We start from the raw sequence: 27,817 nt of genomic DNA, 5'->3' as shown, positions 1-27,817 counted from the left end.
CAGAATGGGGAAGGAAACGGCAACACAAATTAATTCAGCTTATGTGGACATGAAATTCCGTGCATATTACTGACTGTAAAGATCCCGTTGCATAAACCCCTAGAGCAGTCATTAATTGCGAAAGGTCTTGAGGAGCACGGCAGTGAAAGAGTGTTCCAACTTGAGAATCAATTGCTCATCATTAAGCGTATCCATTGGGTTCTTCTGCTCACAGAACACTCGGGATGCGTTTATTTTCTTCATTTTTAAACTCAGCCATGTTGATGTTAAGAGAAAGTCAGAGTTAAGATTATTTCCTTACTTCAATTGCAAAGATCTTTTGTCTATCTTTGAGGGATTCCTTAATTATAAAACCAAGATAAAGAAAAAACCTTGAATACTTAAGTGAACATTTTAAGTAAACCTTCAGAAGATTTCAGGGTGTTTTGTACAACCGGTTGTATTTAAATGAAACCTTTACTTGGACTTTAAGGAAAATCTGACCTGGGTCAACGCATAGTGTGAATCTCTCAACACCTTCTATCCATTCAACAACTGTACAGGGATAAATCCATCACAGAAGAAAAAGAGATACCCTTTATTTCACCCACAGTACCCCTGACTGGACCAGAATGCAATGCAGCTTCAAGGCAATTAGCTTTTTGAGCAAGGGCCAGGCTGCATTCACACCCCAGTGTTCAAAAGGCTCCTGAGCAACAAAATACTTATCTGCTCACAAACTCTTATGAGATTAAAGGCAACAGGATCACACCCCTGGTTGAAAGGCATTCTGGGAAATGTAGATGAGGCAGGTTGAGGAAAAGTGATGATACATAACATTATAAGTGGATGGGATGGTGGATCTTCTTCCCTTATGATGCGACATATCTGTTCCTGTCAGTCTTGGCACATTAGACTCCAGAGTTGGGTGAAATACAGAAGCTTTAGTTGGACTCTTTCCCAGTGATAAAGTTCTCATCAGGTCAGTCAGACATATTATAGCAGCTTAACAAGGCAGAGAAATGACTCGGGTGAGATATGCAGAGGATGGAAATAACAGTCAAGATCATTTCCTTTATTCTTGGGGGTCCACGTGCACAGCAAAACTCTATGCAGCTCAATGCAATTTTGAAAATATCCTGATGAAATCTCTACTAAATGCCCTCTTGTTATCATTAAGGCTTCATCCACCTATTTTCATGCTAACTAAGGCGTACTGAATTACAAAAGCTGAGCGGCAATGGCAGAATTAGATCAAATTTCCACAAAAGGATTTCTGCAGGCCGGAAGCTGAAAGTTTTATCTGTGAATACCTTATATAAATTGTGAAGGAAACGCATTGTCCAATGAATAATGACAGTCTCGGCACTGCTGGCTCAATTTCAGTGCACAGCACTTTGAACAAGCCTCTGAACATTATAAAATATCTTTAAAAATATGTCCATCACATTGTCACAGATAGAGCTGGATTACGAGTCACTCTAAGCGGACAACTGAGAAAGAGAAATCAGTCCATATATTGGTTCGGCCAATTTATAAATCTGGCTTTTAATATCTGTTTGTTGTACATAATTGATTAATTGAGTTGTTTAGGAACATTGTACCACTTAAATACAATATAAGAAAACTAGCCTTTTGTTATTTTTAGTGCTGGGCAAGTTAACGCGTTAATTTCGCGTTAACGCATTCATTAATTAATGCCGACAATTATTTTATCGCGCGTTAACGCATTTTTTAAATTTATTATCATTTTTTTTTTTTTTGTAAAAAAAAACAGGTGTAAATGCACGGAAAACTAATTGAGGACGGATAAGGGGGTCTATCAGCCAAACCACCTCTGGAGGTGGTCAGGGACACACTGTGCACTCTTCACAATCGTGCTACTATGATACATAAAGTTGGTGGTTTGGTTGTTTGAGCGATTGGATCTCAATGTGGACACCAGAGACAAATTATAATCGCAATGTAAGGTTAGATCATATCTGGATACAATCTGGACACGAAGCACATATTAATGAAAGGGGTAAAGGGGGCAGTAGACACAGACAAGCGTTCATACTCACATTCACATTCATACCAATTTAGATTGTACAATTAACCGAACCGTCCTGTCTTTGTACTGTGGGAGGAAGCCAAAGAAAACCCAAACTAGCACAGGAGTAACAACTTGTTTGTTTTATGAAATTGTTTCAAAAATAATGGGCTAGGTAGTATTAGCATAGTAGGATGCTACTGGTTAATGGTTAGTGGCACAACAACAAATGTATGCGCCTGGGCCCCCATAGCATGGACCAAGACATTTTTCAACCCCAAGTCTCCAAGAGGAACAGCCTGCCCAATTTTCAAACGATTTCCAGGTTGATGTTGTTATTGACATTAGGGAAGTTTCCGACTTTTCAGCAGCTTCTGAATCATTTGCTTCACAGTTGACAGGTGCTTTCATTAGAATCCTATTTATGATGCGTATGATACCAGTCCCTTCATCAAAGGGCTGTTTAGACACATTATTAGTCAAGTGAATCCGTCTGTTGAAGCTTGGATAAGCTGGCACAGCTGTCAAATTGCTACAGCTATCATTCATGCCTTCTACTCTACTAATAACTCTGCTGATATCTATCTGCGACATGAGAGCAAAAGAAATATGAAGGCAGCTATATATGAAAAGAATATTACCAAGGCTTAGACCAATATGGGATTAGGATTTGACTCAACAGTGTTTGGGGTGTCAGTCTGTAAAGCCTGTAATGAAATCTGCCTCACCCAGTCATAAGGAGCTGAAGCCAACGAATTTCATTAGTCTGTCATTCAGTGGGGAGTTCAACTGTCCCATGATGATCAAAAGAATGAAAACCTGCATGTACAGAATATTGTCTGGTTCAATCTACAGTTACTGCTGTGAAAAAAACCTGGACACACTTATCGAACATGAACAGAAGTGGAGCATTCCGATCGAACGTGATGCAATATTTTGCCATATGGTGGAGCGACACGAGCAGAACTGCACTTTTCTTTGGAACAAGTGAATCACTTCTCAAAGGACTGTGGTACAGCAGGCAAGCCAAGATATACTGGCTACAATAAAAAAAAATAGAGGGAGACGTTAAAGGTCAAAACATTTCAACCGTATGCAAATTAAAGCAAAATTACTGTAGAAGGCCCATAGTCATTTGCCAAAACACAGAAAAGGTGTGAAAAATATCTGTGGAACAGACAGTCATTACTGCAGACCATTTGACATTGGCCTCCAAAATTTACAGGTTAAAATAAATATGTGGCACAAAGTCACAAACGGTTGCTTGTTTACATGGCTAAGTGAGCATTGACACTGCTCACAGCAACAAGCTAAGAGATGGTTCCCTGCATTTTTTGTTCTCTCCTCCAGTAGGTGTTAACTGTTATCCAAGAAAATGTGAACACTCTACAGTTTGTGCAGTCCATGTGAACTCACCTTCAATCTGGAAACCCCTCGGCTATCGCCCTGATAACAGATAAGCCGCTGGGGGCAAGGGGCTGTAATTCTGGGGTTCTGGTGAAACCAGCTAATATCTGGGCCGAGACTTCCTTTTCCGCGCGCTGCTCATTGTTTACAGTCTGATTAGCAACTTGAGACGCATAAATGGAGTTAGAGTTGCAAGTGGACGTCTACGACCAAAATGTTACCCAAGTTGCCAGTTCACAAGCTAATTTCCAATGAACAAAAGATCGAAATCATTGTCAGACGATAGTTTACAGGTTCCCAGATTGCATTTTGGCCAATGCAGTCTGCCTCTTTTGCTCTCCACACAGCGTGTTTACATTCAACCAAAGCCTGCTCCAATGCGATTGGTCAATACTACCTCGGAGTACAGACAGAAACCAGAACGTCTACGATACCAACATTTTGTCCTGTTACAGATATAAATGCAGAATCTTTTTATAGAAATGAAGTCACCTTCAAAAGCCATTGTACCAACTGTTTAGACTTTCAGCCGTCTACAGCTAATTTGGGTACATTAGCGCCGACTTGCATCTTTTAACTAATTTCATATGCAATCGTGCCACCTGCAAAATGTGCCTAAGTTTGAAAATAACATAAAGCTGCATTGACTACTGATATCTGGCTGCTATTGGCTATACTATGGTTGTATGCTAGTTGTTAAATGTGTTTGTCTTCCGTTTGGTGCGGGCCCGGTAGTGTGCTTTCGGTTTTTCAGAGCATTTTTGCTAAAAACAAAAACATTCATATGAAAGACGCTAAAGTGCTCTTTCCATAATTGGCTGTGGATCCTTTTACTTTAACAATCTCCCTCTACTATACATGGAGACAGCTAAATCAAATGTAAAAAGGAAATCCAAATAAGGGAAGTGTTCATGCATATATAGATCACGGAAAATCGATTCAATAAAAAGCTAAAATTAGGACCTCCAGTTTCTGATCAGCACACAGAAAGCTGAAAACAAATTGACATCCTAGGTTCACCTTTCCAAACTTCTGTTTGATGCTACTCCTGTAATGCAAACCAATAATTCCACGTGATTAAGATTCATGTCAGCCTCAGGAGATTAGTAAACTGGATGTAGGTGGGTTTTTTTCTCAACTCCATCCCCTGAAGTAAACGCTGTCCTATATCCTATTGTGAAGAAACTCTCAGCACTTCCTCCCACGGTTGCCTGGAAAACTTCCCTGTCTCGCAAAACCTGTTAAAAACTCACCGGGTGCGCCTTCGGGGAGAGAGCAGACTGATCCCCTGGGTGCTGGTTGTAGAGCGGTTCCCTCCCACCCATATGTCCCGGACAGTGAGGGGGGGGGGGGCTGTCACTCATCGGCGCAGCCTCTCTTGGCGCACTTCCCTAATCATGATTACTGCCACGAACCCGGGAGTGTGAGAGGAAATCAGCATCCACCTGACTCTATCAGGGGGGAACTCTTTATCCTTGTTTTTTCTAAAAGAGGAGACGTGTTTATGCTGTTAGGACTCACGCATGCTCCTTTATGTGATTTTAATTGAGGCAGTTAAGCCTCCCTTGGAGGAATCTGGCTATTAAGTGCTTGGAGTTGCACACAAACATGGACCCGTATAGAATCCCGGTGTTCAATAGTTACCGATGAGGCAGAAAGGAACGGGAAGGGGAGAGAAAAAAAAAATCATTGACCTTTCTTTCCAGCATCCGTGGAGTGTGAATGTTATCATCGGTAAGCAGCGGCTGGACAAAGCTTGCGCCTTCATACACTACGGAAGCCGTATCACATGTGTGTGTGTGTGGGAGTGTGTGGTATATGAGTGTGTGTGGGGATGTGGGTGGTAAGTATTTATCTGTGTGTACATATTGTCAATGTGTTTGTATGAGAGTGAATGTGCATTGTGTGTGTAGCTCAGCCATCTGGGTATGTGCATAGTCCTTTATTTGTACTGCCTGTATTGGTATTGCATGTACACATATGTACATTATGAGACCGCGTTTGTGTGTTAGGGTGTGTGTGTTGTGTGTACGCTTGATAATAGGATGTTGGTGTGTATGTGTGCAGAGGTGGGGGGGGGGGGGGGTGTATGTATTCATGCATGCCTGTTGGTACATGTGTGTGCTTATGTTGCGTTTATGGTGTGTGTCTTTGTATATTTTAGAATATGTTGAGTTAATGTAATGTTGATGGTGTGTGGGGCGAAGGTCTGACTAAAAGCAGATAAACGGCGACAGTCCTCCCTGCCAAGGTCAGGATGGGGTTGCCGGGTGGACGGAGGGCTGGGCGTGGTGGTGACACCTTACCACCCTTCTAGCTGCTCTACTGCCGCAGCCTCACCTCACTTTCTCCAGCGCGGCGCGTATATCTCAGGCTGAAACAGAATGGCCTCTAAAGCCGGGATTGATGTTATCTTTGCCCCGGGGTTGCTTTGTGAGCCAGTTAATGGGGTTGTTAACCGAATGTGGCCCGGACAATACATCACACACACACACACACACTGTGTCTTACCAACACTATAGACTCCTGAGGGGGAAAGGAGGGGTTATAACTTTTTTTTCCCCCGAGAAATGATTTTAGTTAGCCTCCCTGCATGTTTGCTGCCGGGGCTGAGAACTAGGCTGTAAAGGTTTGAATTTTTTATTTATTTTTTACGAGAGAGAAAGGAACCCTTTCCCGCTGCTGACGAGTCATTGGATTTGGCTATAATACCTGAGCCGTCACAGGAGTATCGATGCATGCGCTAGTGTTTTTATTTCCAATTTGGACTCATGGGACGGAGCTTGGTGACACTTACCCAAGAAAGTGAGGATGCAGAATGACTCCAGGAGCCTCACAGTGCTGCGTGATTTCAGCAAAACAAAATTCAGGAAGGTTCACTTTTTGGTTTGTTTGCATTATTATCATTATTTGATAGTTGACGGTGTGGATATAGACTGGAACTTGGGTCGAGGGGGGGGATAGGTGTGTGACATAAAATGAAGGTCCCCATATGGAATCAAACAAACCAAGGGTGTTTTGTAGTATGCGTTGTAGTATTGTAGTATTAACCATTTGGCTCCCAGACCACTAATGGTTTCCATACATTCATCCACCCATTTGCTGCCTATTGTCAAGGTCCAGGTCACAATGGCAACAGTCTATAAACAAGGTACAGCAAGGTACAGCGAGGTACAGCAATGCGTCCTGGAGGCCCTCCCGACCCAAAGGGATCGATTTCCTTTCCCGGAAGAGTCCTCAGAAGTAGAAATGCTAACCCCCAATCTGCTTAACTCGGTTGCAAAGTAGTCCTGCCTCTCGCATAAGGACCATATCGTATGCAAAATATGCAACCTTGAGGCCCCTTACCAGACTACTCTCCACACCTGGGCTGCTCCTCGAGATTCTGCCCTTGACGATCCCAGACAGAATTGGTAAAGGTACAACCTTGGCGGAGCCTAACACATTTAACTTCCTGCGGAGAATCCGGACACGACTGTCACTCCGGTGGGCTGCGTGCCGCATTAACTGCAGTTGGATGGTCAAGAAATGATCCTCTGTCTTTTCCTAACCACTTTTCCTTGGTGGAAAAAGTGGGGTCAAGTAAAGATGTGAAGGAGATTTCATAAGAACTTAGGAAAACAGAACTGCGGTGCTAAGACATTCAGACTTACACTAAGGCTACGCAGTTATGTGACGGCGGATGTTATTGACGTGCATTGCTTTAAATGTTAAATGTATTTCCAAAAGGCGGCACAGCAGGGCCTCTCTGTGTGGAATATGGGTCGGCTGATAGATAACCAAGTGATGTTTTGAGGATCAATACCAGCATCACATAAGAGCAAGAAAGAATTTTGGGACAGCATTGTCTTCTTTCCTTTCCTAAAGGATGGTCCAGCACCCTATGATAAAGGAAGCATTGGAGCACCTTTCCTTTGCATTTAGAGAATCCCACCAGCTCATATCATGGCTGCCACTTAATACTTTCAGGTCATTTCACTCAGTTAGAAGCCTTCTCAAGCAAAAAAAGACTATTCGAACGCAGTCGTGGACCATATGGCTCGTATGGCCCCAGTACCCCATACCCTCAGGTTCACTGTTTTCCTCTCTGCTCATTTGGCAGAGCTTCACCAGCAGTATAGCAACAAAATGCCTTGCACTTGGAGAGAAAATTAAACTAATGCTGGTGTAATCTAGACAAATTCTGCTCTAAAAAAACAGAAGAGTGTACTCCCAATGATTAGAATTAATGTGCGCAATATGGTGTAGTACAAAAAGTTTCGGAGATACCACCTGGAGCAGAAACAGAAAAGGGATGAATGTGGGAACTGAAGTTAGTGATGACTTTTCACTTGAGTGGGTTGGCTTGGTGTATCAATCTGCATTTACCTCCCCATCCAGACACAGATAGAGAATTACAAAACAAGTTGTCTTTGTTTATGAGCCACTGTAGTTCTAATTGCTGCTGTTTCCCACCCTCGCTGCACAGTGTCACTTCTGTTCTCGCCGTATCATAACACTGCAAGATGTGTGAGTTGTTAGCGGCGTGTTTGAGGTTTGTCAGGCTTGATTTCACATTTTGCAGGCCTGAAATTGGGTATCATTTCAAAGAGACATGGCTGTGGGTTGGGACTGTCTCTGGTTACAGTGGGCACAGGGCCTAATGGAGTTGGGAGATAAAAGTTCTCTTTCCTGGAGGGAACAAGAAATGATGGGCTATCAAATATCCTTTCCCAAAAAGATAGGTGAAATAGACTCTAATGGCTCCATGCACATGTGTATATGTGTGTGTACTGTATGTCTGTGTGCCAGGGCTCTTGTGTGCGAGCCAGTTTTGCTGGTATGCAATATGAATGTGGGCAGAGTGAAATGGTGGCTAATTTTGGGATGCATTTTGAACAAAGCCTCGGTGCTTTAAGTGCTCTGGTTTCCAAACAGCGGGGAGAATTTTCAGAATAATACCTGCAGGATTCCTCTGTCAGCATTAAGTCCTGGTGTGGAAGGCAGCCCTACTCGGCGAGCTGGAGCGGACGTAATGAGACCCTGATGGAGGATGATGCTAATGTGCGAATGCTGTTCTGAGATCTAAAGTGTAGTGTCCTCAGTTCTACTTGAAGAACTCTGCTATGGCTCTGACGGCGTGTGTAGGTGGCACACAAGTGCAGGCAAGCACATGGGCAAGAAAGATAAAACTGAATATTATAATGGTTAATAGGCTTTGCAAGATAGGCCTTTCAGTATCAAGAGATTTTCTACTGATGACGTACAGCATGCACATTTATGTTTTTCCTTAAAAAATTGGATTGCATTGAATTGAATGCATACAAATTCAAATGATAAACAATTGGACCGGAATATGATTGTAAAACGCAAGTGAATGGACACAATTGGAGTGCTGCCACGAAGCAGTGTACATGTTCAGGTTTTTCCTAGATCAGAAAACATCTTTAGAAACATATTATGTAACCTGCAGCGACAAGTTACACTCTTGAGAAACAAAGCGGTTGTGATTTCAGTTTGATTAGCTTTATTAACATGCTGGCTCACGGTGCAGCAGACCACTACAACCAGTGGAGATAAGAGCACCTGTCCCTTGCCTTTTGTATGCATAAGTAATGGGGATCTGCCGAGCTCCTGAAAGGCATCAAAAAGAAGACGACACAGTGTGGTGTTTATCACAGAAACATGCTGATAAAAACCCATTGAACATAGAAAGTGTGATTTTTGTGTCAGAAATACATGGACTGATATAACCGCACAAGGAGAAGCTAACTCTTCTCTACCGTCCACAGTGGAAGGTGTCTCAAAAAATAGCATCTGTTCTTTTCCGTCTTTTTTTCTGAACCAGCCAGAAAGGTTTATTGAGTAGAAAAGCGGCTCTGATCGATGGTCGGTACCTGTCAAACCCACTAACTCAACCCCCACCATCACCATCATCATTTACTTGCAGTTGACTGGAGGTTAGCAGCAATTTCACACCCTGCTTCAGTGCTTTCAAGACATGGAACAGTTTAAGGTGCCATCAAACCTGTACCCTAAACCCTTCAATTACTCACCAACCATGTTCATTTAAATAATAGGGATAGAAATGATAAAATGCTAGCAGAGTGATGATGATAGAACTGAGGGATCCCACACATACCACTGCTGAAGCCTTTGAAGCTGGTGAATAAGCCATTGTAGAGTATTCAGAATTCACCCTTTGCTAAGTCCCGTCCCCGGAACGCAGACTGTTCAATCATACCGTAGCAATCATTTCAGATTTTCTTCATTTTTAGGTTGGTTTTGTGGACTTTAAACTAGTCATTGTTAAACGTTGTGCCTGGTGCTCTTGTAATAGAGTGCTGCAAGGATGGCATATTTTTGTAGGCCAACCCAAAAGATAGCATCACACTGGTTCCTTCGCCAAAAAGCCAAGGAATTTTAAGACACATAAAAGCTTTAAAATTCACGAGTAGGGTATTGACTAAAGTATTTTATGGTGGCATTCCCAAAGTAATGAATGCAAAGCTTGTGGCATTAGGACTTTCAGTCAGTAAGGGACTCCCTTCTGATCTATTGGATATGCATTATGAGCGTCACCCAAGGGCATAACTTCCATGGAAAACATGTCCCCCTCACTTTTATAGTTTCAATTTAATTAAATCGCTAAAAGACCACCAAACAACTGTCTCCTCTTACTGTCCAGACGCTAACATCCAGATGGGAGAGGCTCTGAGTTGATTAAAATGTTAAAATGCTCATCCGAGTCGCCTTCAGTTATTACCGTGTGCTCGCAGCAATTAAGCCTTACAAGTAATAGTGAGTGAGTTACAGACTTCAACCCAGATATTGCAAAATGCAACATGCAGCTTGATTAAGATTGTCTGGGCTGTTGCAAGGAACTCCTCAGCATTTCCAGGTAAATATTAATTTAGCTTTCATTTACGGACAATTCTCCCTAAAAAGACTAAAACTGAGTTCACGGTGTAATTGATTACATTGGAAATGGTACTTTGAATTTTTAGTCAAACATTTTTTTATTCCAAATGATCAGTGATTATTTGGTCAGTGCATTATAATGCAGCCATTCATGTGTTTTTTTGTGAACTTACATTATTATGGAAAGTGAGAATGCAATCAAAATGTATTATTTGCTAGGTGATATGAATGTAAATAGACTTGTGAATTGCCCATTCAGAATGGGCTGATTGCTTGGTTCCTGGTGTTGCTGCTTGTAGCGTTGCCGAGGGGCGTGCACTTTGGGAACACTTGCCTGCTCGGAGCGGACCGATTGATTGGCCCCTAAAAGTGTTGCTAGCAGCGTTGTCGAGAGACGCTCATCGTTTTGTTGGCTCCAGGGATGTGAAGAAGATCTTGCTCGTGATGTTAGTACATCCCGCATCCAACTACAAAAGTCAACTGCAGTTAATGAGTAGCCGCTGCAAAGTGGGGAAATCCTGTAAATGTCCCCACTGCGGGACTAATAAAGGATTATCTTATTTTATCTTAAAGGCTCGACCCCGACCGTGCTGCTGCACAAAGCGCTTGTTGGTTCAAATTGTATCAATATTGATCGTGTTGCCTGTCCAAATTGCATCAACTTCGAACTGCAGATTCTTGGGTCCCCAGCAATATACCTGCCAAGTGTGAAATTGATCGGATTGAATGATTCTCAAGATATGTGAAGGACGCGCACACATACGTATTATTACACATACTTATACTTATTATTACTGCTTATTGCCATAGGTGCCACCAAAGAGAATGAAGGGGAGATCTTTGAGATTGTAACTTTAGCAAAACAACTTGTCGATTGCCACTTACAGCTGTTTGATTTGATCACTTTTGTTCAGCAAGATCATTTTCACAAATTGTATGATTTTTGATTAAAAAGTGTTAGGCTATAAAAGAACTACACTATGGTTGTATGAGTATGAGTATACACAACCAGGAGGTAAAGGTGGACTAGTTGGCTTGATGGCTCTTTGTTGGATTATTTAGCCACTTGTTAGACACTTAGAGCTTCAAAATTCCCAAGAGGAGTATTTACTGATGTATTTACCAAAACAATTAAATCTCTTAGCCACAGACCTTATTCAAGGCATACTGCCAATTACGAACCAAACCCATCCAAAAAAACAATTAACTTTGAGACGAGGGAACAGGAAGTGCATAAATGCTTACTCGTTTATTTGTTTTTGGACTCATTCCTACAACACTCAATAGAACATTTGTCAATGCCTTTCAAAATGATCAATATCAGTGTGTTAGATGAGCGTTGTCTCATCAGCCATGCAATTTGTTGAAGTTTGGCTCAATATAACATTGCAACATTGAGTGCTTGGTTAAGTTGAGGAAATGTCAAGCTTCCTCTGCTTTCTTTACTGAGACTATTTGCATGACTGCATGAGTTTGCCTTTTCAAATGTAGGTCACTTTAAGTGTTTGAGCAAACAAGCTGTCATTTTTCTGGTATGGATTGTCTCCTTTTGTTATGTGGTGAATCCATCTAGCCAAGCTTCTCTCCCATAGTCTGACCACTGTAAGCTTTGCCATTACATTACATTACAGTCATTTAGCAGACGCTTTTATCCAAAGTGACTTACAATTCAGATTCTATCTACAACGTAGGCACAGCTACGGGAGCAATTTTGGGGTTAAGTGTCTTGCTCAAGACATCGCCATGCGGCTAGTGGAGCCTAAGCCGGGGATCGAACTGCCGATCCTCTGATTGAAAGACAGCTCTGATCTCCACTTAGCCACAGTCGGAAGATTACCGATTAACCAATTAACTCCTTAACAATATGGGTTTTCTTCCATTTCTTCTCAAATTAATTTGTTAGCAGGATGTGTATTGTGTTGGTGCCATATTTGTTAAAAATGTCCAAAGTGATGTCACCAAAAAATGTTACATTAAAAAGAAAACTCCTCTGTTTTTTAAGTTGTGCTGGGAACAACGTCCCCACTGGCCAAATATCCATAAGGAATTGGGTGAACATTTAATTTCAGAAATGATTTCACCACTCCGAACATTTTTTCTCTCCATGCTGACATCACATGGGGTGAAACTGTCCCATGCTAGGAGCTAATGGAACAAGACTTTTAATGGTACGCATTAAACAAAATGTAAACTAATAAAGGCCGAAAAACATGGAACTCGGCTAGCTGACTGACTCCATGGGAAAGTATACTTGGGTCATGCTGCGAAATTGCCTTTTCCGATCTAAGATTCGTTAGAGATGCGTTTCCATGTCCGTTAGACCACCATCTCCAGGTTCACTTTTACACTTTGATCTGTAGGCTTTAGCTTCCATCTTTATCTTTTTAACCTGTTTTTCCCCCTGAATCAGTTTGACATCCTCAATGTATCCTTCAAACGCACATTGTAGACCTTTCTGTCTGCTTCTCTCTGAAATCGCTTTTTTAAAGAAAAGGACACCACCGTTCCTAATTTAAAAACGAATGTACCTGACAGAAATACCCTCCGTGTGTTTCCTCTCTGTTTAGTGAAGGATCAGTTTAGCCGGCAGTCGGGCCCCTGATTAAAGCTATTTCAAAACTAACGCTTGATTAAGTTAACGACCGTCATCAAGTTGTTTTAAATGCCCGGCTACATTAATCTATCACCAAAAAGAAAGAAAAAACAGACGCAGGGTATTTCTGTCTGTTAGCGTTCATTTTAAAATTAACCTGTAATTATCCATCAAAATTAAAGCATATTTTGCGGAGATGGCATATTTAGCTAAATAGTGTGAAATTAGGTGAGAGAGCCATCGCAATTTAAATTTAGAAAAAAATGAAACACAGGTGGGAGAAAATGTATAGAAATTAGTTTTTTTGACACTAAAGTGTAAGGGAATTACAGTATTACACTATTGTGTATTTCAAATACCAAATATGTACATTTTAAATTGAAAGGTTTTTTATTTCATGAAAAGTGTCAGAGAAGGTGTCGATTTTCACATTTTCTTTGCAAATTGTTTTTAGGATTCGGTTCTCCATCAGCAGACATTGTGGATAGTACCTGGTACCTGGTACTTTTTTTGGTACCACTTTGGTTGAGGTTCCAAGCAAACTGAGCCGATTCTAGAAAGTGGAGTTAAAACACTGCAGATCACTGATTGGTCAGCTAGAATCGTACAAATCACACAAACCCGCCATTTTTAAATAGCCAAGCTATCGCCAGTAGCGACTGCTATTTTTTCATCTATGGGCTATGGAAATGACGCATTTTTGTACCACATGATGATGTTTCTGAATTGCCTAACTTATCCTAAAGATAAGAATGCATGGCTACCACAGCCCGGTATGATATACAGCGACTCTGCTTTAATAAGCAGAAAGAGAGGGGGGTCCATGTGACATTAAACAGATATTTCAATGACTCATCACCTTCAAAATGAGGGCAGAGCCTTTGAAGTGAGGGTAATATAGTCTAATCCTGAGCTCTCACTTTTCCTCTACTTCAGAGCCAATGGACCAGTATTTTGGGTTTGCCAGTACATTGGGCAGATATTGCCATTTTCTGAAAAGTCTAATATTGATCTATGGGGCTGCACCCCATTCCAATTTCACCTTTATTGGATGGTTAACAGAAGAGAACTAGAGGGAATATGTGCTGAGAGTGAAAGATGACATGTGACAAAAGTTTCCCTCTGACCTCAAACCCATGAAGTTGAAACTTTTAAGCAAAAATGATCCTAATATAACATTTTAATGAATTTCCTGTCACCCACATCCAAGTTAATAAGCTAGATTGTGGCACTCTCCTCGTCACTGGAATCAGAACAGACAAAAACTTAGTTCTTATATCAGCCCTCTTGCAAGTCTTTCTCAGAGTGATTCAGCCGTTTTGGATGGATTCATCAAGTGATTCAGGAAACTGCGAAGAGCAAGGAGGGGATTGGGGAGGAGAACAGATCAGGTGGTTGTCTCTAATGAGCCCTGTCAACAATATTCTGCCTATAAACAAATAGGGCTGACAGATGACACAGTGGCAGCACTTGTCTCCATCTCGCCGGCAAACCACCTGTCGACGCCGGTTTCTGTTGTGAAAGCTTACCGCTGGCATCTCTCTCTCTCTCCATCAGTCTGTCGTCTCTCTTCTCTTCTTATTCTCTGAAACACAGACTCAGACTTTTTAGGGCATCATGGAAAGGCATTAGTCATTATTTTTCGCCGCTATCTCTCCTCCCACACATACACTTGCCAGCTCTCTGCCGCTGCTCGAGAAATTATGAATTATGCTTGTGTCTCTGTCTCTACAGGGGCTGCGACTAGGAAGCACCAACCATAGAGCTGCTGCTTTGTTTATTCCTCTTCTTAAAGTGGCCTTTTTCTTTTTTTTCTCCAGGACTGTCAATCACGATTTAAAGTAACCCGCTCGCCAAAGACACTGCACTGCACTGCACCATATTGAGATGAACGGCCTAATTTGTATCAGCTTTTCACAACATGTCAACCGTGTTTTGGGTGACAAAAAAGCAAGAAGCCCACTTTTCTGTTGTTGACATTTACACCCAGCACAGTGGAGACCGCCCGCCTCGAAATGCTCTCCATTTCTTAATTTCACTGTGAACGCCAGCGTGGATCCATCGCCGTGGCCTCTCTGCCAGTCACTTTAATTGGTATTCATTCCCAAGTCTGCTCAGCGCTTCGCAAGCTGTGCAGCCGCAGTATGAGGCTGTTTGACTTTAGTAAGAGCATGTCAGATTACAGTGTTATTTATCAGAGAGGGTGTATTCACAAAAGCCAGAAGACTCAGGGGTGGAGGGGTTTGGGTATTGGTCTTTGGCGGTCCCCAGTTCATTGCACATCCCTTGCCTTTAATCCAGCTGTGGCCTGCAGGCTGCATGAGACTCTGGGGAGCGGTGAGAAAACACATGTGACAGGCCCTAAACCGAGGACTCAGATTAAAAGCAGTTGCTGTATACCCAGCTGAAGTTAGATGACAGGGTGACGAAGACTTCCAACTGGGGGGAGCGTGTTGCATAAGAGGATTTTCAAATAAAGGGTTTTCTCCTTCTTCTTTATTGCATTCAATAGAATACAGTCAGAGCATTGCGCAAAGTGCTGTGTTCGCATGCCTTTTTGTGTTACATAATATGGTCTATTGTCCTTTTGTCGCTTGCACAGCGAGCCTACACATGCTTTTTGAAGTGGTTAAGTGTGGTTCAAGTTATTAATGCTAATTCTGCTACAGCTGATTTAGCTCTCCTCTTGTTAGCGGCGTTGAGCACTCACAACATACAGTAGAGGCCGCCGGGGGACTGTGTTTCTGCCAATTTCCTTAGTGATGCTCTCAGAGCTCAGCCAAAGGAAGTGTGTCAGCCTTTATAAGAATTGATGCATAACTAATCCTGTAATACCCATTGATCACTGACGCAAGCTTGTAGACGTATCGTAGTATTGATTCTGTAAGGACCCTTATTTAGAATGCTGGGCTTTCCTATTTCAGTTTGCTCCATTAACTGCGTGTGCCTAAGAAAAGGCCTAGACCCAGTCTAAAACAAAATGCATCTTCAAGACCTGACCCAACTGAACCTGACTGGTACAAGCACATTTGAAATCCCATCCCAACTCAACGTCCTAAGCCATATTTTTGCCATGCTAATGGCATGGCTCCTTAGTGACGGCAACTACTGGGCAAATTGAGATTCTTTACAGAAATATGTGAAATGACCATAACCTCTTAACAATGGATTAAGCGGTGGTGGCACCGGAACCACGGAGACAGTGCCAATGAAGAGTCAACTAGGAGACCTTTTATGTGGTGGACGCACAAGTTCCCAGGTTCCACTGACATACGTAATCAAAGTGCACCAAGGGAGGAGGTTAGGGTGGACAGATGGGTCCAACACAGGACTTCCACCCATGAGACCGGTGTTCCTGTCTTGTGTAAAACCAATAGTCACTGTTGACTCGTTTTAAATTACATAGGATGCATAAGTGAAGTTAAGTATTAAACAAACTTATTTCAACCGATCTTTTCTTTCCTAAGCCCCCGAGTGGTTTTGTTGACTAAACCTTAATAGTTTCCATGGTGGCGGTACATTATTCATGTAACTATTCATGTAACTAAGATCACGTTGGACATTTATGTCCTCTTCAGGATGAATTGTGATAACTCTGATCCTCTGACTTTAGCACCAAGTCAAATTTAAATCAGTCCAACACTCAAAATAATGTGCTTGCTTTGGGGAGATTTTCTCAGAAATGAAAAAGAACTCTTCCTAAAGTGAAAATAACATGTTAGACCAACACAGAATATGGCATTTCTAAATCAATTTCATTGAAAAGAGTTAAACCCCAACCAGACCAGAGTGTTAAGCAACAAAATGGCCCAAGCTTGAGCCAAAACTCAATGCATTGCCGGAAATCAACCAAACTAACCAAATCCAAACCCGACCCGAAGCTGTACAGAACAGAACGACCCAAACCCGACCTGAAACCTGATACTTCTTAAGCGGTTGGATTCAGGTCCTGGTAGCAGGTTCTAACTGTCTTATCTTCTCTGTTGTTCCAGGGCTAAAGGTGCGTGAGGTGATGATAAATGTGTCCCGTCAGCAGGTGGAAGATTTCCACGGCCCGGAGGACTACTGGTGTCTCTGTGTGGCCTGGAGCCACCTGGGCACCTCCAAGAGTCGCAAGGCTACCGTCCGCATCGCCTGTGAGTATGGAGACACCTCAGCGATCTGCACTGTGGCAGCTCTAGAGCAAAGCTTTGGGCAATACGTACTAAACGAGCAAGAAAACTGAAAGTGAAAAGGGAGTAGCCGTCCCGATGAACTTATTTGTTTTAAAGACCAAATGAGATAAGATGTCATATTGTTTTAGCTACAGTATGTCCTGTGCTTTGCCAAAAAAATCAACATCTAAAAAGGTTAAGTGACAGCGATGTACAATACCTTGAAGAATTGACCTGAATACTGCTTTTCTTCAGGTTTTTTTTTGTGACCACCAGAGCAGAATATAAATACAGAAAATAAATTTAAAAAAACAAAAGCATATACAAAATAAAGCCTTCAAGTGCTGGGAAGGCTGTCAGTCCCTGAGATAAAATCAACCTTGTGATTTTCCCCCGGAGGTCCAAGAAGTATTTTGATCATGCAGAATGACGGGTCACCCAAACTGATTCACAGTGTCTGTCCATGTGTCTCTAGCAGACTGGAGTTAATCGGCAACAGGACCACCAACATTTTAATATCCTTTGGTTTGGACCAAACTATGTGAACACAGCAAGCTGACATTATCTTAGCGGAAAATGAATCAGATGTATCAGTGGTGAAATAATCTATTCCCAGGAAGGAATGCTGTCTCATCAAGTTCAGACGCAATCAGCTATTCACAGCCCAGTGTTGTCCAAATCCAATACCTCTGCCAGATGGTGTTATAGGTTATCTTAAAGCCCTCCTCTGTGTTCAAGCTGCACTCCAATCGTTTCTACTTGATTTCTTATGTGGCCCTGGAGAGAAAACTGAGAGAAATCACACACATCAAGAAAGTATTTTCTTGTCCTTTGAAGAAAGTAAGAATTTGACTTAATGGACGATGATGTGATGTCAAAAATCTTTATCTGCTAGGATTTGCATATCATTGTGTTTCTTACCTACCTGCCAGCTGAACTGAGGCACTGTTATAGAGTTTCCCTTCTGTCTTTGGATCCCTTACATGCAGGGAATCTCTCATGATCTTAGGGTACATGAAACCCAATCGTGTTGAAATGACCTATCAAAGGCAGTTTTGAAAATGATAAGAATAGGATCCTTCATTTTTGTATGCACACGAACGCCCAGTATGATCGGAGCAATCCTCGTGCAATACTTCCATCCGGTGTATCCTCCAAACCACCTTGTCAACAGATTACGTAACACAGGGTCATGAGATCCTCTCTCTCCTGCACTGGTTGGAGGGTTTTGAAGGTCGTGGCGTGCAGAGCCGAGGGCAGGCTGGCTTGTTAGCTGCCGGAGAGGATTGAGGCCTGGCTGACCGTAACAGTTGACACCTGACAGCTGCCTCTTATCTCCCCACACAGACCTGAGGAAAAACTTCGAGCAGGACCCCCAGGGGAAGGAGGTGCCAATCAACGGGATGATCGTACTGCACTGTCGCCCTCCAGAGGGAGTGCCTGTGGCGGAGGTAAGGCTGCTGCTCCTCCCCCGAAGGAGCAGAAGCTTATACTCCCACTGAGCAGAAAAAAACATCTGCATCAGAGTGGCCATCCTTATTCTGGCAGAGTCACTCTCTGACAATTCTACCTTCAGCTCTGCTTCCTCTGACCTTTAAGAGATTGATATATTGGTGTTAGATACCAGCAATAAGTTTAGAAGTGAACGTGTTCGTTCCAAAGTGAGGATTCAGAGCACACATTTTAATCAAATCTTCTGAAAACTGTAATTTAATAAAATATAGACATCAAAAATACTCAGAGATCCATTTCTAAAATTCAGTTTATTGCATCGTTAACCTCGTGAGTGTTTTCTTGCTTTGAGAAACATCTGGTTTAATAAACTCCACGCCCCCAAATTTGGGGGCTCTCGGGCTCAGAACCCCTGAAAATATTGTTCGGAAAATAGCCTTATTGTTCGCCAGTATTGTGGATTGGTCCAGTTTTTTTTCCGGATTAAACAGCAACGTATGGGCAACACTATCATATAAGTCACTTCGTACACACTCCAAACACAACTATAGACTACTAATATAAGCATCTAGAAAACGTGGCATAAAAGCATGAAATCCTGGCCAGAAATCGCCGTTATGTGTACAGCAAATCAATATTTGCACCCTGATGCTAGCGGCTACCAAACCATGCAATACATTTTATAGCATTAGCACTCGTGGCCAAACGCGTAAATAACTTCGGTTTTTCTCTCCGTGGGAGCACTACGAAGCTGTGAGTGGTCAAACGTACCATCATACTGCCCTCCGGCGAAAAAAATCGTGGGTTGTTGGCCAAGTTTTATGAAAAATGAGTACAATAACGTCGCAGATTATCCGTTTCAAAGCTGGAGTCATTGTTGCCAACTGCATCCTGTTTACTTCCGAGCTGTTTCCAGAATAAGAGCGGTCAATCCAGCATGGGCAAGCGGTCAGACTTCCAGCTAGCAGAAATTTATACACAGGGAGACGCGGCACTTCTTGCAACTTTACTGGTTGAAACTTCTGTCAATCAACACCAAATTCGACACACGCCTTACTGAGACTCTGACGCGTCGAAGGAGGGCTTATTGACTGAAATCGACCAATGATAGGCTGACCTACAGCCCCATACACACACATGAACTGAGAAAATCCTATAGATGACAGCCAGAAACAGGCTCTGATGATGTTAGGAATCTCAAAATGATTCCTAACAGCTGTATTTGGATGTATTGAATAATATGAGTGATAAAAAAAATGAAATATATAGTTATATAGTATATAAAAGGACAATGTAAGAGCTGCAACAGCTGGTTCGAAAATGATGACCTCGCTTGACCGCTCTCTACTAAAGCCTCTTATTCTTCACTTTATCCCACTTTAACCTTTATTCAGCAACTACTGATCGGTTGTGCTATGATTTGGGAGAGTTTTTAGGGAGATATCTGCATTATTTCAACAACCTTATATCAATAAAAGTGCTTTTTTTTTCAGGCGAACCTGATTATTTTCAATTTGAGCTGTGTAATGTCTTCATTACTATATTAACCAGCAACATATACACAATATTACCCATCTGAACAATCTCACAAGTGTTGTGATCTGATTATATCAACAAAAATTATTAAAATAGACCTTGTAGTTACAGAACTACGATCACTTTAGTGTGGGTATGCCATTTTCGAGCAGAGGCCTACAAATAGGGCTGGAGCTTTAAAGTGGGGCAGGAGGCCACAAAGTGAATGGTCCAATTATTAATTTTTTTGTGGGATGATGCAAGGGAGTGGGTGTTTGGGGGGATGTTACGCTTTCTTCTACTGGATTCTGTAGTTTCATCCATCAGCAGCTCTCCCACTGTGTTGGTGAAGACATCAAAGTCATGAAAGGGAATCTCATCATTGTGTCTGTTGGTTGCAACATGGACATCCAGATCTGTGGATGGGCATTGCATCTAAGAAATCAAACATACCAGGTGTTCTGTACTAGTCTGGAATCTTTGGGCCTCATTAAAGAAGAATATCCTCAGCAGCTTGTCCTATCTTGACTTCAGTTAAAAATAAGATAAGATAGAGAGATAGGATACAAGTCCTATCTCTTTATTACAGAAGAAAGGTTCCCTATGTGAAAGTCCTGTGTTTTCAGACCCTCCATAGACTAAGAAGGTTTTCATAACGAGGCTTCTGGTGCGGATCCAGACTGTCTGGAATGATTGTTCCTGATTATTCATCTCCCTGTTTATATGACTCCAATGTCCTCCAGGATTGTGATCATCTGCGTCAGTGCAGGTTTGTCTTTAAGGCTTCCTCATCGAACAAATATGTCATTTTGGTACAAGCTCGGCAGTGGTGGAGGAAGTATTCAGATACTTTACTCAAACGTGCTACATTCGAAATTCAGAGCATATCTACGATTGAGGGATTGCCTCCGCGCGGCTCTCAACATGGCGACCGCTGAGCCGGCGGCTAGGAGCTTACGGTGCTAATAGCATGAACATTGCTAGTGCATAAAGCTCAGCCGTGTTCAGTATAGAGCACATAACATGATTTCAACGGTGATTAATGCAAATTTGAAATGTTAATTTATGTAATTGTAACAAGCGTTGACTTGATTGACGCTTTATTAAATAACACATCAACGTCATCTAGGGAACATTGTTTGTGTATGGAATATAGTTGTGCGTTAAAAGGGTTGCATTTAAAATGTAAGTAAAATGATAAATAAATGATAAATATAGTCACAAAAATGTACTACAACTACCTCCTGGTTATGGTGGAAACACATCATCACTGCTAAGCATTGCATAACTGGGCATGGAAAACCCCCCACGATACAGTATTTAATAGTATTCATTATCAACATAAAGTGTCGTGATTGCTTTTGGTAATTAAATGTCTGGTGGCCACTTTAACAGCGCAAACCCTTTAACGGCAAATATAGCATTTCAATGTCTCAGTGCAAAATGTCACCAAGTGCACATTCCTCTCCAAAATGCGGAATGTCTCCTTCTATATTTGGTCCGGTGATAATCGGCATGAACAATGGATGTGTCATTGATGTGTGCCGGGAACAGATTCAAGTGGAGGTCAACCTCCGGCCCATGCGCTCTATAAATGATTCAGCACGGAAATGGAGGAGTGATGTCATTCCAGCGCCGCAGAATCCAAAGTGGGGGTGAAAATAGTTGAATCTGAGCAGTACAGACTGAATCACAACCTCTCATCTAGTCCTTTGTCAACACAAATGAGCCCAGCCGCAAGAGACGGGAGTGAATAATGCAGAGAGGGGAGGGCAGATCCTCAGCCCAGTCGATATCAGGGCACCTCGTCCATGAAATATTGAGATGGCATCCGTGAGTGTGGTCGTGTGAGGTTTCAGAGTGCAGCTGCAGGACGGATGCCGGCGCAGCAAAACGCAGAGCGGGCCCAACAGAACGCCCGGCCTGCGGTCGGAGTGCAGCGTAAACACTGTGATCTGTTTGGAAATCACCCTCGTCAGTGAGGATGTCAGGGTGAGCTAATGAGTAGTGTATCACGAGGTTGCAACAGTTTATTGAAGCACGAGTCTGACAGGTCTCCTTTTATTTATTTGGACGAAGTGCCACAGTAGAGATATTTTTTGACAATGCTTTAATTTACAGCCATTCCTTCCAGACAATTGTCCCATTATACTGTAAGTTTAGAGCAACATTTGACATATTCTTCTGGTGCTGATTTCACCCTCACTTGCGGTTTGCCGGAGTCATTATTGAAATACCTTTTAGATTCTCAGCACTTGCTTTTTTAGTTGACGCTGGGGTTGGATGAATACATTTCTATTACTCCCTAAAGTTTACACTAATTAAGTTTATTATCACATTTTCTTTTCGATTTATTTTCTCGATTTCTCAAATCATTTTCTCTATAAAATATCAGAAAGCTATGATTTCCCACGGCCCAGAGTAATGGTCAATTACAAAAAGTTCAAAGCCCAAAGATATGCAGCCAACTAACATGTATGACAAATAAAAGCAGCAAATCATCCGTTTCAGAAGCTTGAACCAGCTTATTTTCTTGCTTAGAGGGCAACTTTGGTATTTTACAACCTGGATCCTACTTTCCCATGTTTCTGTGTCTCTGTGACTAATGGGAACAACCATTTAAAAAATCGGTCCAGTATTGAATGAGAACACTGCAGCCAGCAGCCACTAAATGGGCTGCAATGTAATGGCTCGGTGCAACTCTGCACCATCGATGTGCATCCACTAAAAGTGCTTACCACTGACAGAATCCGTTATTACACTTATCTGACAGCATTATGGAAAGAACCCTACAAAGAATTTTTTTTTTTTTTTTTCTCTGTAGGGTCCTCAACATAAGGTCAGACAGCGTATAATGACAGTCTGAGCCTGTTGTGGAGGGTTGCATCTTACCACACAGGGAAGGCCGCAGCTCACGTTCCAACTGCTGTTCACAGTAGAGCCACTGCGATAATAAAAGCTCCCATAAACTGGTTTACAATCAAAAAGTATTTAATCCTACTGAATCTAATACAAATACAGAGTGGAACACATTAATTACAGTATCTATAGATATATATTCTCTGCGCAGAGAAGCATCTTTACCCTCATCCCAGTAGAAGCACAGCTGTCCTCCCGGTGAGACCAGAGGAAAGAGACCGAAATCTTTCCCAGTTTACAGTTTGAAATCCCCTCCTCTTGTCCATTTTAGTTCCTATTGGCTAACTCCAGCTGGCTCCTCCTTTCTCAGCCAGCTAGGACCCCCTGGCTCGGGTGATGGTCCGTCTGCGTCCGCTGAAATTGCCTGTCTATAAATCTGACTCTCCCTTGGCTATTCTTCACAGTTTAATACATTCAATAACTGTCTTTTATGGTTTAACACTTCTATGATAAACATTGGATTCTATATAAAGATAAGGATTTGCAACTTTTGGCAAAAACTTCACAAGCATAGATATAAAGGTGCTACAAATTCTACTAAGATACACTTCTAACTACAAATTCTAAAACACTTCTAATTATGATTTCTTAATTATGAATTATTAAACACTTCTATTATAATTTCTTAAAACACAGTTCTAAACCCAAATTTCCTACACTGTCAGTGGTAAAAACAAGCACCTTTAATTTACGTACATTGATGATTCAGAATTGCCCCAAAGTATTACTCTGCAGCCCGTTGAGTCACAACCATCTGTAGCACACTTGTTCTAAACTGGACCAATTTAAAGTGTTGTCCCCATTAGTCACGTAAGCACAAAAACATGGGAAAACAGGGTCCAGGTTTCCCTTTAAATATACCCCCCAGATATGTTTTTATAATTAGTTGTAAAAGAAATGTTTAATAGTCGGCTTTGTAAAGAGATTTGTGTCTGATATGGTATTTCCAGAAAAGAAGTTCAATTACTTTGTTAAAAAAAACTTCATGTACTCCTTGTTCCTCGTGGGAAAATCCGTAATCTGTGAATATGTTAATATTTTTCAACTGCTTGACACGAGATGTGTCCTTCGTCACAAGTCCATTCTCAGTGTATGTGCACTGAACGTTTCATGTCTCCATCAAACACTGCAAGTTACATACTGGACCATGATTGGCTTCCAGACTCAAGTCTTAAAATAAAAAGTCAGGGACCATGTGAACATTGAAAGAGGTGTTGCTTGCTGTGGTCATTCCTCCTCTTCCTACAGGCCATTAAAATGTCCTTCTCAATGTGAAGACTTCTCTTCCGTTCCAACTTCACTGTCTTTTGGTTTAAGATTCCTTCTTCGCGGTTCCACGGACAGTGTTTCCCTGTTGAGTTGCAGTGGAAGAATGGTAACAACAGCAGCAAATATTTGACTGAAAACTGTAACTTTGGATGATATCGACTGTGCTTTTCTAACTGGGATGGCTGAAGCCTCGTATAAGCCTCAAAAGAAAAAGAGATGACTGGTTTCTGTCAACCGCAGATCAAAAGTGTTTCGGGTGTTCGTGGAAAACAGGGGGAAAAAACAGGATGAACATGAAGGCCATCTAGGCAAGAACAAGTAACAATGAAAAATAATATATTATTAAGCATTTATTGTAGTAGATAAATCATTTAAAAAGCCAACGTGTAGGTCTGGAGTTTTTATTCATGAATAAGCTAACAACAAAGGCTTTTGTGGTGATTTCCTTCCCCGTTTTTGCATGTTCTTAAATTCCGGAGAGCCTGGATTGCCTTCCAGTTCCAGCCTCAGTTAAGCTATTGATTTTTTAGAACTTAAGATATTTAGTATTTCAGGACGGAGAGAGGACTGTGGATTTCGTCCTCCATGACTGAAATAGAAATTTGATGATGGGGGTCTTTTAATGGCCGATACAGACAGGAGGAATGATTACAGCAAGAAAAACCTGTTTCAAAATGGCCACCTGACTTTTGTTTTAACGCCTTCGCTCCCAACACGTCACATGCGGACGCACAGTCACAGTTTTAAACACCCGTTTAAAGTCAATTCAAACAAAACTACTAAGTTTAGGTTCAAATGAGTATGTTTGTTACGCCGATGAAATAACAAGTGAAGTAGTCAGCGGTTGACGTGAACAGCAGTCTTCTGCGTAAAAAGCCTTGTGCTTGTTTGACCCATCCATCCACCCACTCCTCCTCCAATGCCAACTTTCTCGCTCTTTATACTACGTCAACTGACTTCCAGAGCACTTGCTCTGAGCATCAATTGCCAAAGCATAAGATGATACTGGGTGTGTCAGACCAGTCTGGAATACAAATGTTGTAGCTGTGGCACCAGGGCGTAATTTCCAGTGAATAAACATGTCCCCCTCACTCTCCACAATCCTATTTCTGTCCCCCTCTCGTCTTACAGTTTGATATACTTTACAAATTGTGTCTGTATATTGTCCAAAATACACCTGAGAGAAGATGTAAGTTGGTAAAAATGTTGATACATTCCTTTAGGTCAGCTTCCACTATACGGTCACAGCAATATCTATTTTTGTGAGTAGCACAAAGCTATTGGCTGGATTTTAACTCACAGGTTACATAGAGACATCTGATTGGTAAATACTCAGACATATACATATATATATGTATATGTATATATATATTTGTGTATATATAGTATATATATAAAGCATTATTTTGTTAGACCTAAAGAACCAATTTTATTATAATGTTTTAATTTAGCAAATCAGGTTTTTCCTCATTCTTTGTCTAAATATTAAGACTTCATTGTGTTTTCCCATTCTGAAAGCAAAGCTACACCCTTGATGTGGGACGTCACAATTCAAACTTTTTCTATTCTTGCCATTCAATTATAACATCAGCAACTTGCAAAGTATAGTCACAACATTTAATCTTACAGAATTAATTAAACAATCAAAGCAAAGCGATAATCAGACATTTTTTAAGGCAGTGTTATATTATGTTGCCTTGAAAAGCAAAATGGGACAATCTGAGCAAATAAAGATATTCCGTATAGGTGTAGCAAAAGTCAGGTGTTGACCCTAACTCTTTGGTCTTCTTTAAAGATGCTAGATACGAATTTCAGAGCAGATCAACTACCCCCACACGGCTCTCAACATGGCGGCGGCTGAGCCAGGGCGGCTTGCAGCTAACAGCACAAACAGTGCATAGAACGGCAACAGCGCTGACAGAGCGAACAGTGTTTGACTGAGGGTGAACTGGAGGGTGGGGGCTACGCTTCTGCGACGGCGCCGTGGTCGGCTAGCCATAAACTAGCAACACACACTGTGGCTCACATGCACGAACAAGCACATGCTGCCGCGCTGTATAACCAAAGCACAGAGAAGCTCGGATTACAACACACACAGAGGGAAAGTGACTTCCTTCTCTGCTCAGGTAGACATTGCTCCACTATATCTTTACATAGCCAAGAGCATAACAAATCAGTTTGCTGGACGAGATAAATCCCAGTAATTAATCCAGAAACCCGCTCCACAACAAACCCATTCCACTCTCTTTGTGAGAAACCCCTCTCCAACTCTATCAAAAGGTCTTATATTTGAATTTTGCAATATTCATCAACAAATAATACACACGTTGTAGAACAACCACAAGACCTTTCTATGACAGTAGAGGTCACTGAAAAATCCTACATCCCAAAAAAACCAGAAACTCAAGAGATGTCTCAGCATGACTGACAGGTTTGTGCCAGGAGAGGAAAAGACAGGAAAAGCTGCTTTTACCTCCTCCTCTGAGCGGCCTCGCCTGCTGGAGGGCGCTTATCCCCACACATCTTCAGCTGTCTCTCTGCAGTATGCAGTAAGTCACAGCTCCAAATCACTTCTGCAACAATAGAATCAGTGTTGTCACAGGCTGAAGCGACAAAAGATGTAATAACAGAGCTGCACTCAAAAATGTTCAAGGAAACATGGAGAACAAAAGAAGGAACGACGTTTCGAGCTTAGCTGCAGTCATTCAATTACTAGTGGCTGTCAACACAGTGAGCAACTATAATTATATACAACTAAACTATAATTTGTTTATAACCCAGGTAACTGCGAGCCAGGACGTGCAGGGCTGCCTCTAAGAGAAGTCAGGTGACGTAGTATAAAGGTAGGGAGGAGGTCGGGATGGATGCATCAAACAAAAACAGGACATTCACCCAGGAGACCGTTGTTTGTGTCCTGTGTGAAAACCCAAGTTTAACCCGAACCACACTCTTTTCCTGAACCTAACAAAGTGGTTTTGTTGCCTAAACAGGTTCTGCAATACAGGGGTTTGCACAGATTGCTCATGTTGCTTTACATTCGTAGGAGAATGCACAAAAAAAATAACTTTTGGTATGACTTATTAGAAACAAAGTATTTTTCCAGAGAAGAAAAAAATCATTTTAGCCCAAGCAGTGAAATCAAGTCCATGAAAACAAACTTAAAGCCGCACTAATGATTATATTTCTTGTCAACAATGGAGCAAATAAGTTTGCACAGTGTGTGTAATGTGAAAGGTGACTCTGTAGCTCCCCTCAGCCTTTTAGCCTCTTATAGCTCATCGTTTGGGTTTTATGGATAGCAACCTCTACTCTTGTTTCCACGCTGAGCAAACACTGTGTAAGCCCACTGTGAACTACCAGCCCAGCACCACATTAGGCAACCAGCTGGAGAAGATAGTTGCATTTGTCCAGCTTGCGTGACTAACTTGTGTTAGAGGTCTATTTACAAAATCTGCCGTTCTCACTCCCAACTCGTCAGATGCTGACGCTTCGGTCTGTGACCCTACGCGTCCAGCGTCAGTTTTATTGACGTGTCAGGGACGCAGCGTCAGTTTCCGCTCATCGCATGAATAGTGTCTTTCCAAAATAAACTTCCGT

General features: G+C 41.9%; 1 protein-coding gene across 1 annotated transcript in view; it reads left to right on the top strand.

Annotated features, from left to right (window-relative positions):
• Positions 1-27,817, top strand: part of unc5db (unc-5 netrin receptor Db) — a 214,293-nt gene that overhangs the window by 111,687 nt on the left and 74,789 nt on the right. Inside the window, exons 3-4 of the mRNA XM_076098931.1 lie at positions 16,904-17,047; positions 18,413-18,516. Coding sequence (XP_075955046.1) covers positions 16,904-17,047; positions 18,413-18,516 — 248 coding nt within the window. The remainder of the gene's footprint in view (positions 1-16,903; positions 17,048-18,412; positions 18,517-27,817) is intronic.

The sequence above is a fragment of the Anarhichas minor genome, unplaced genomic scaffold, assembly GCF_050575085.1.
Source record: "Anarhichas minor isolate MPS153535 unplaced genomic scaffold, ASM5057508v1 ptg000025l, whole genome shotgun sequence".
NCBI classification, from domain to species: domain Eukaryota; kingdom Metazoa; phylum Chordata; class Actinopteri; order Perciformes; family Anarhichadidae; genus Anarhichas; species Anarhichas minor.
Note: the sequence above shows the minus strand (reverse complement) of the source record. Positions and strands in the feature narration are given on the sequence as shown.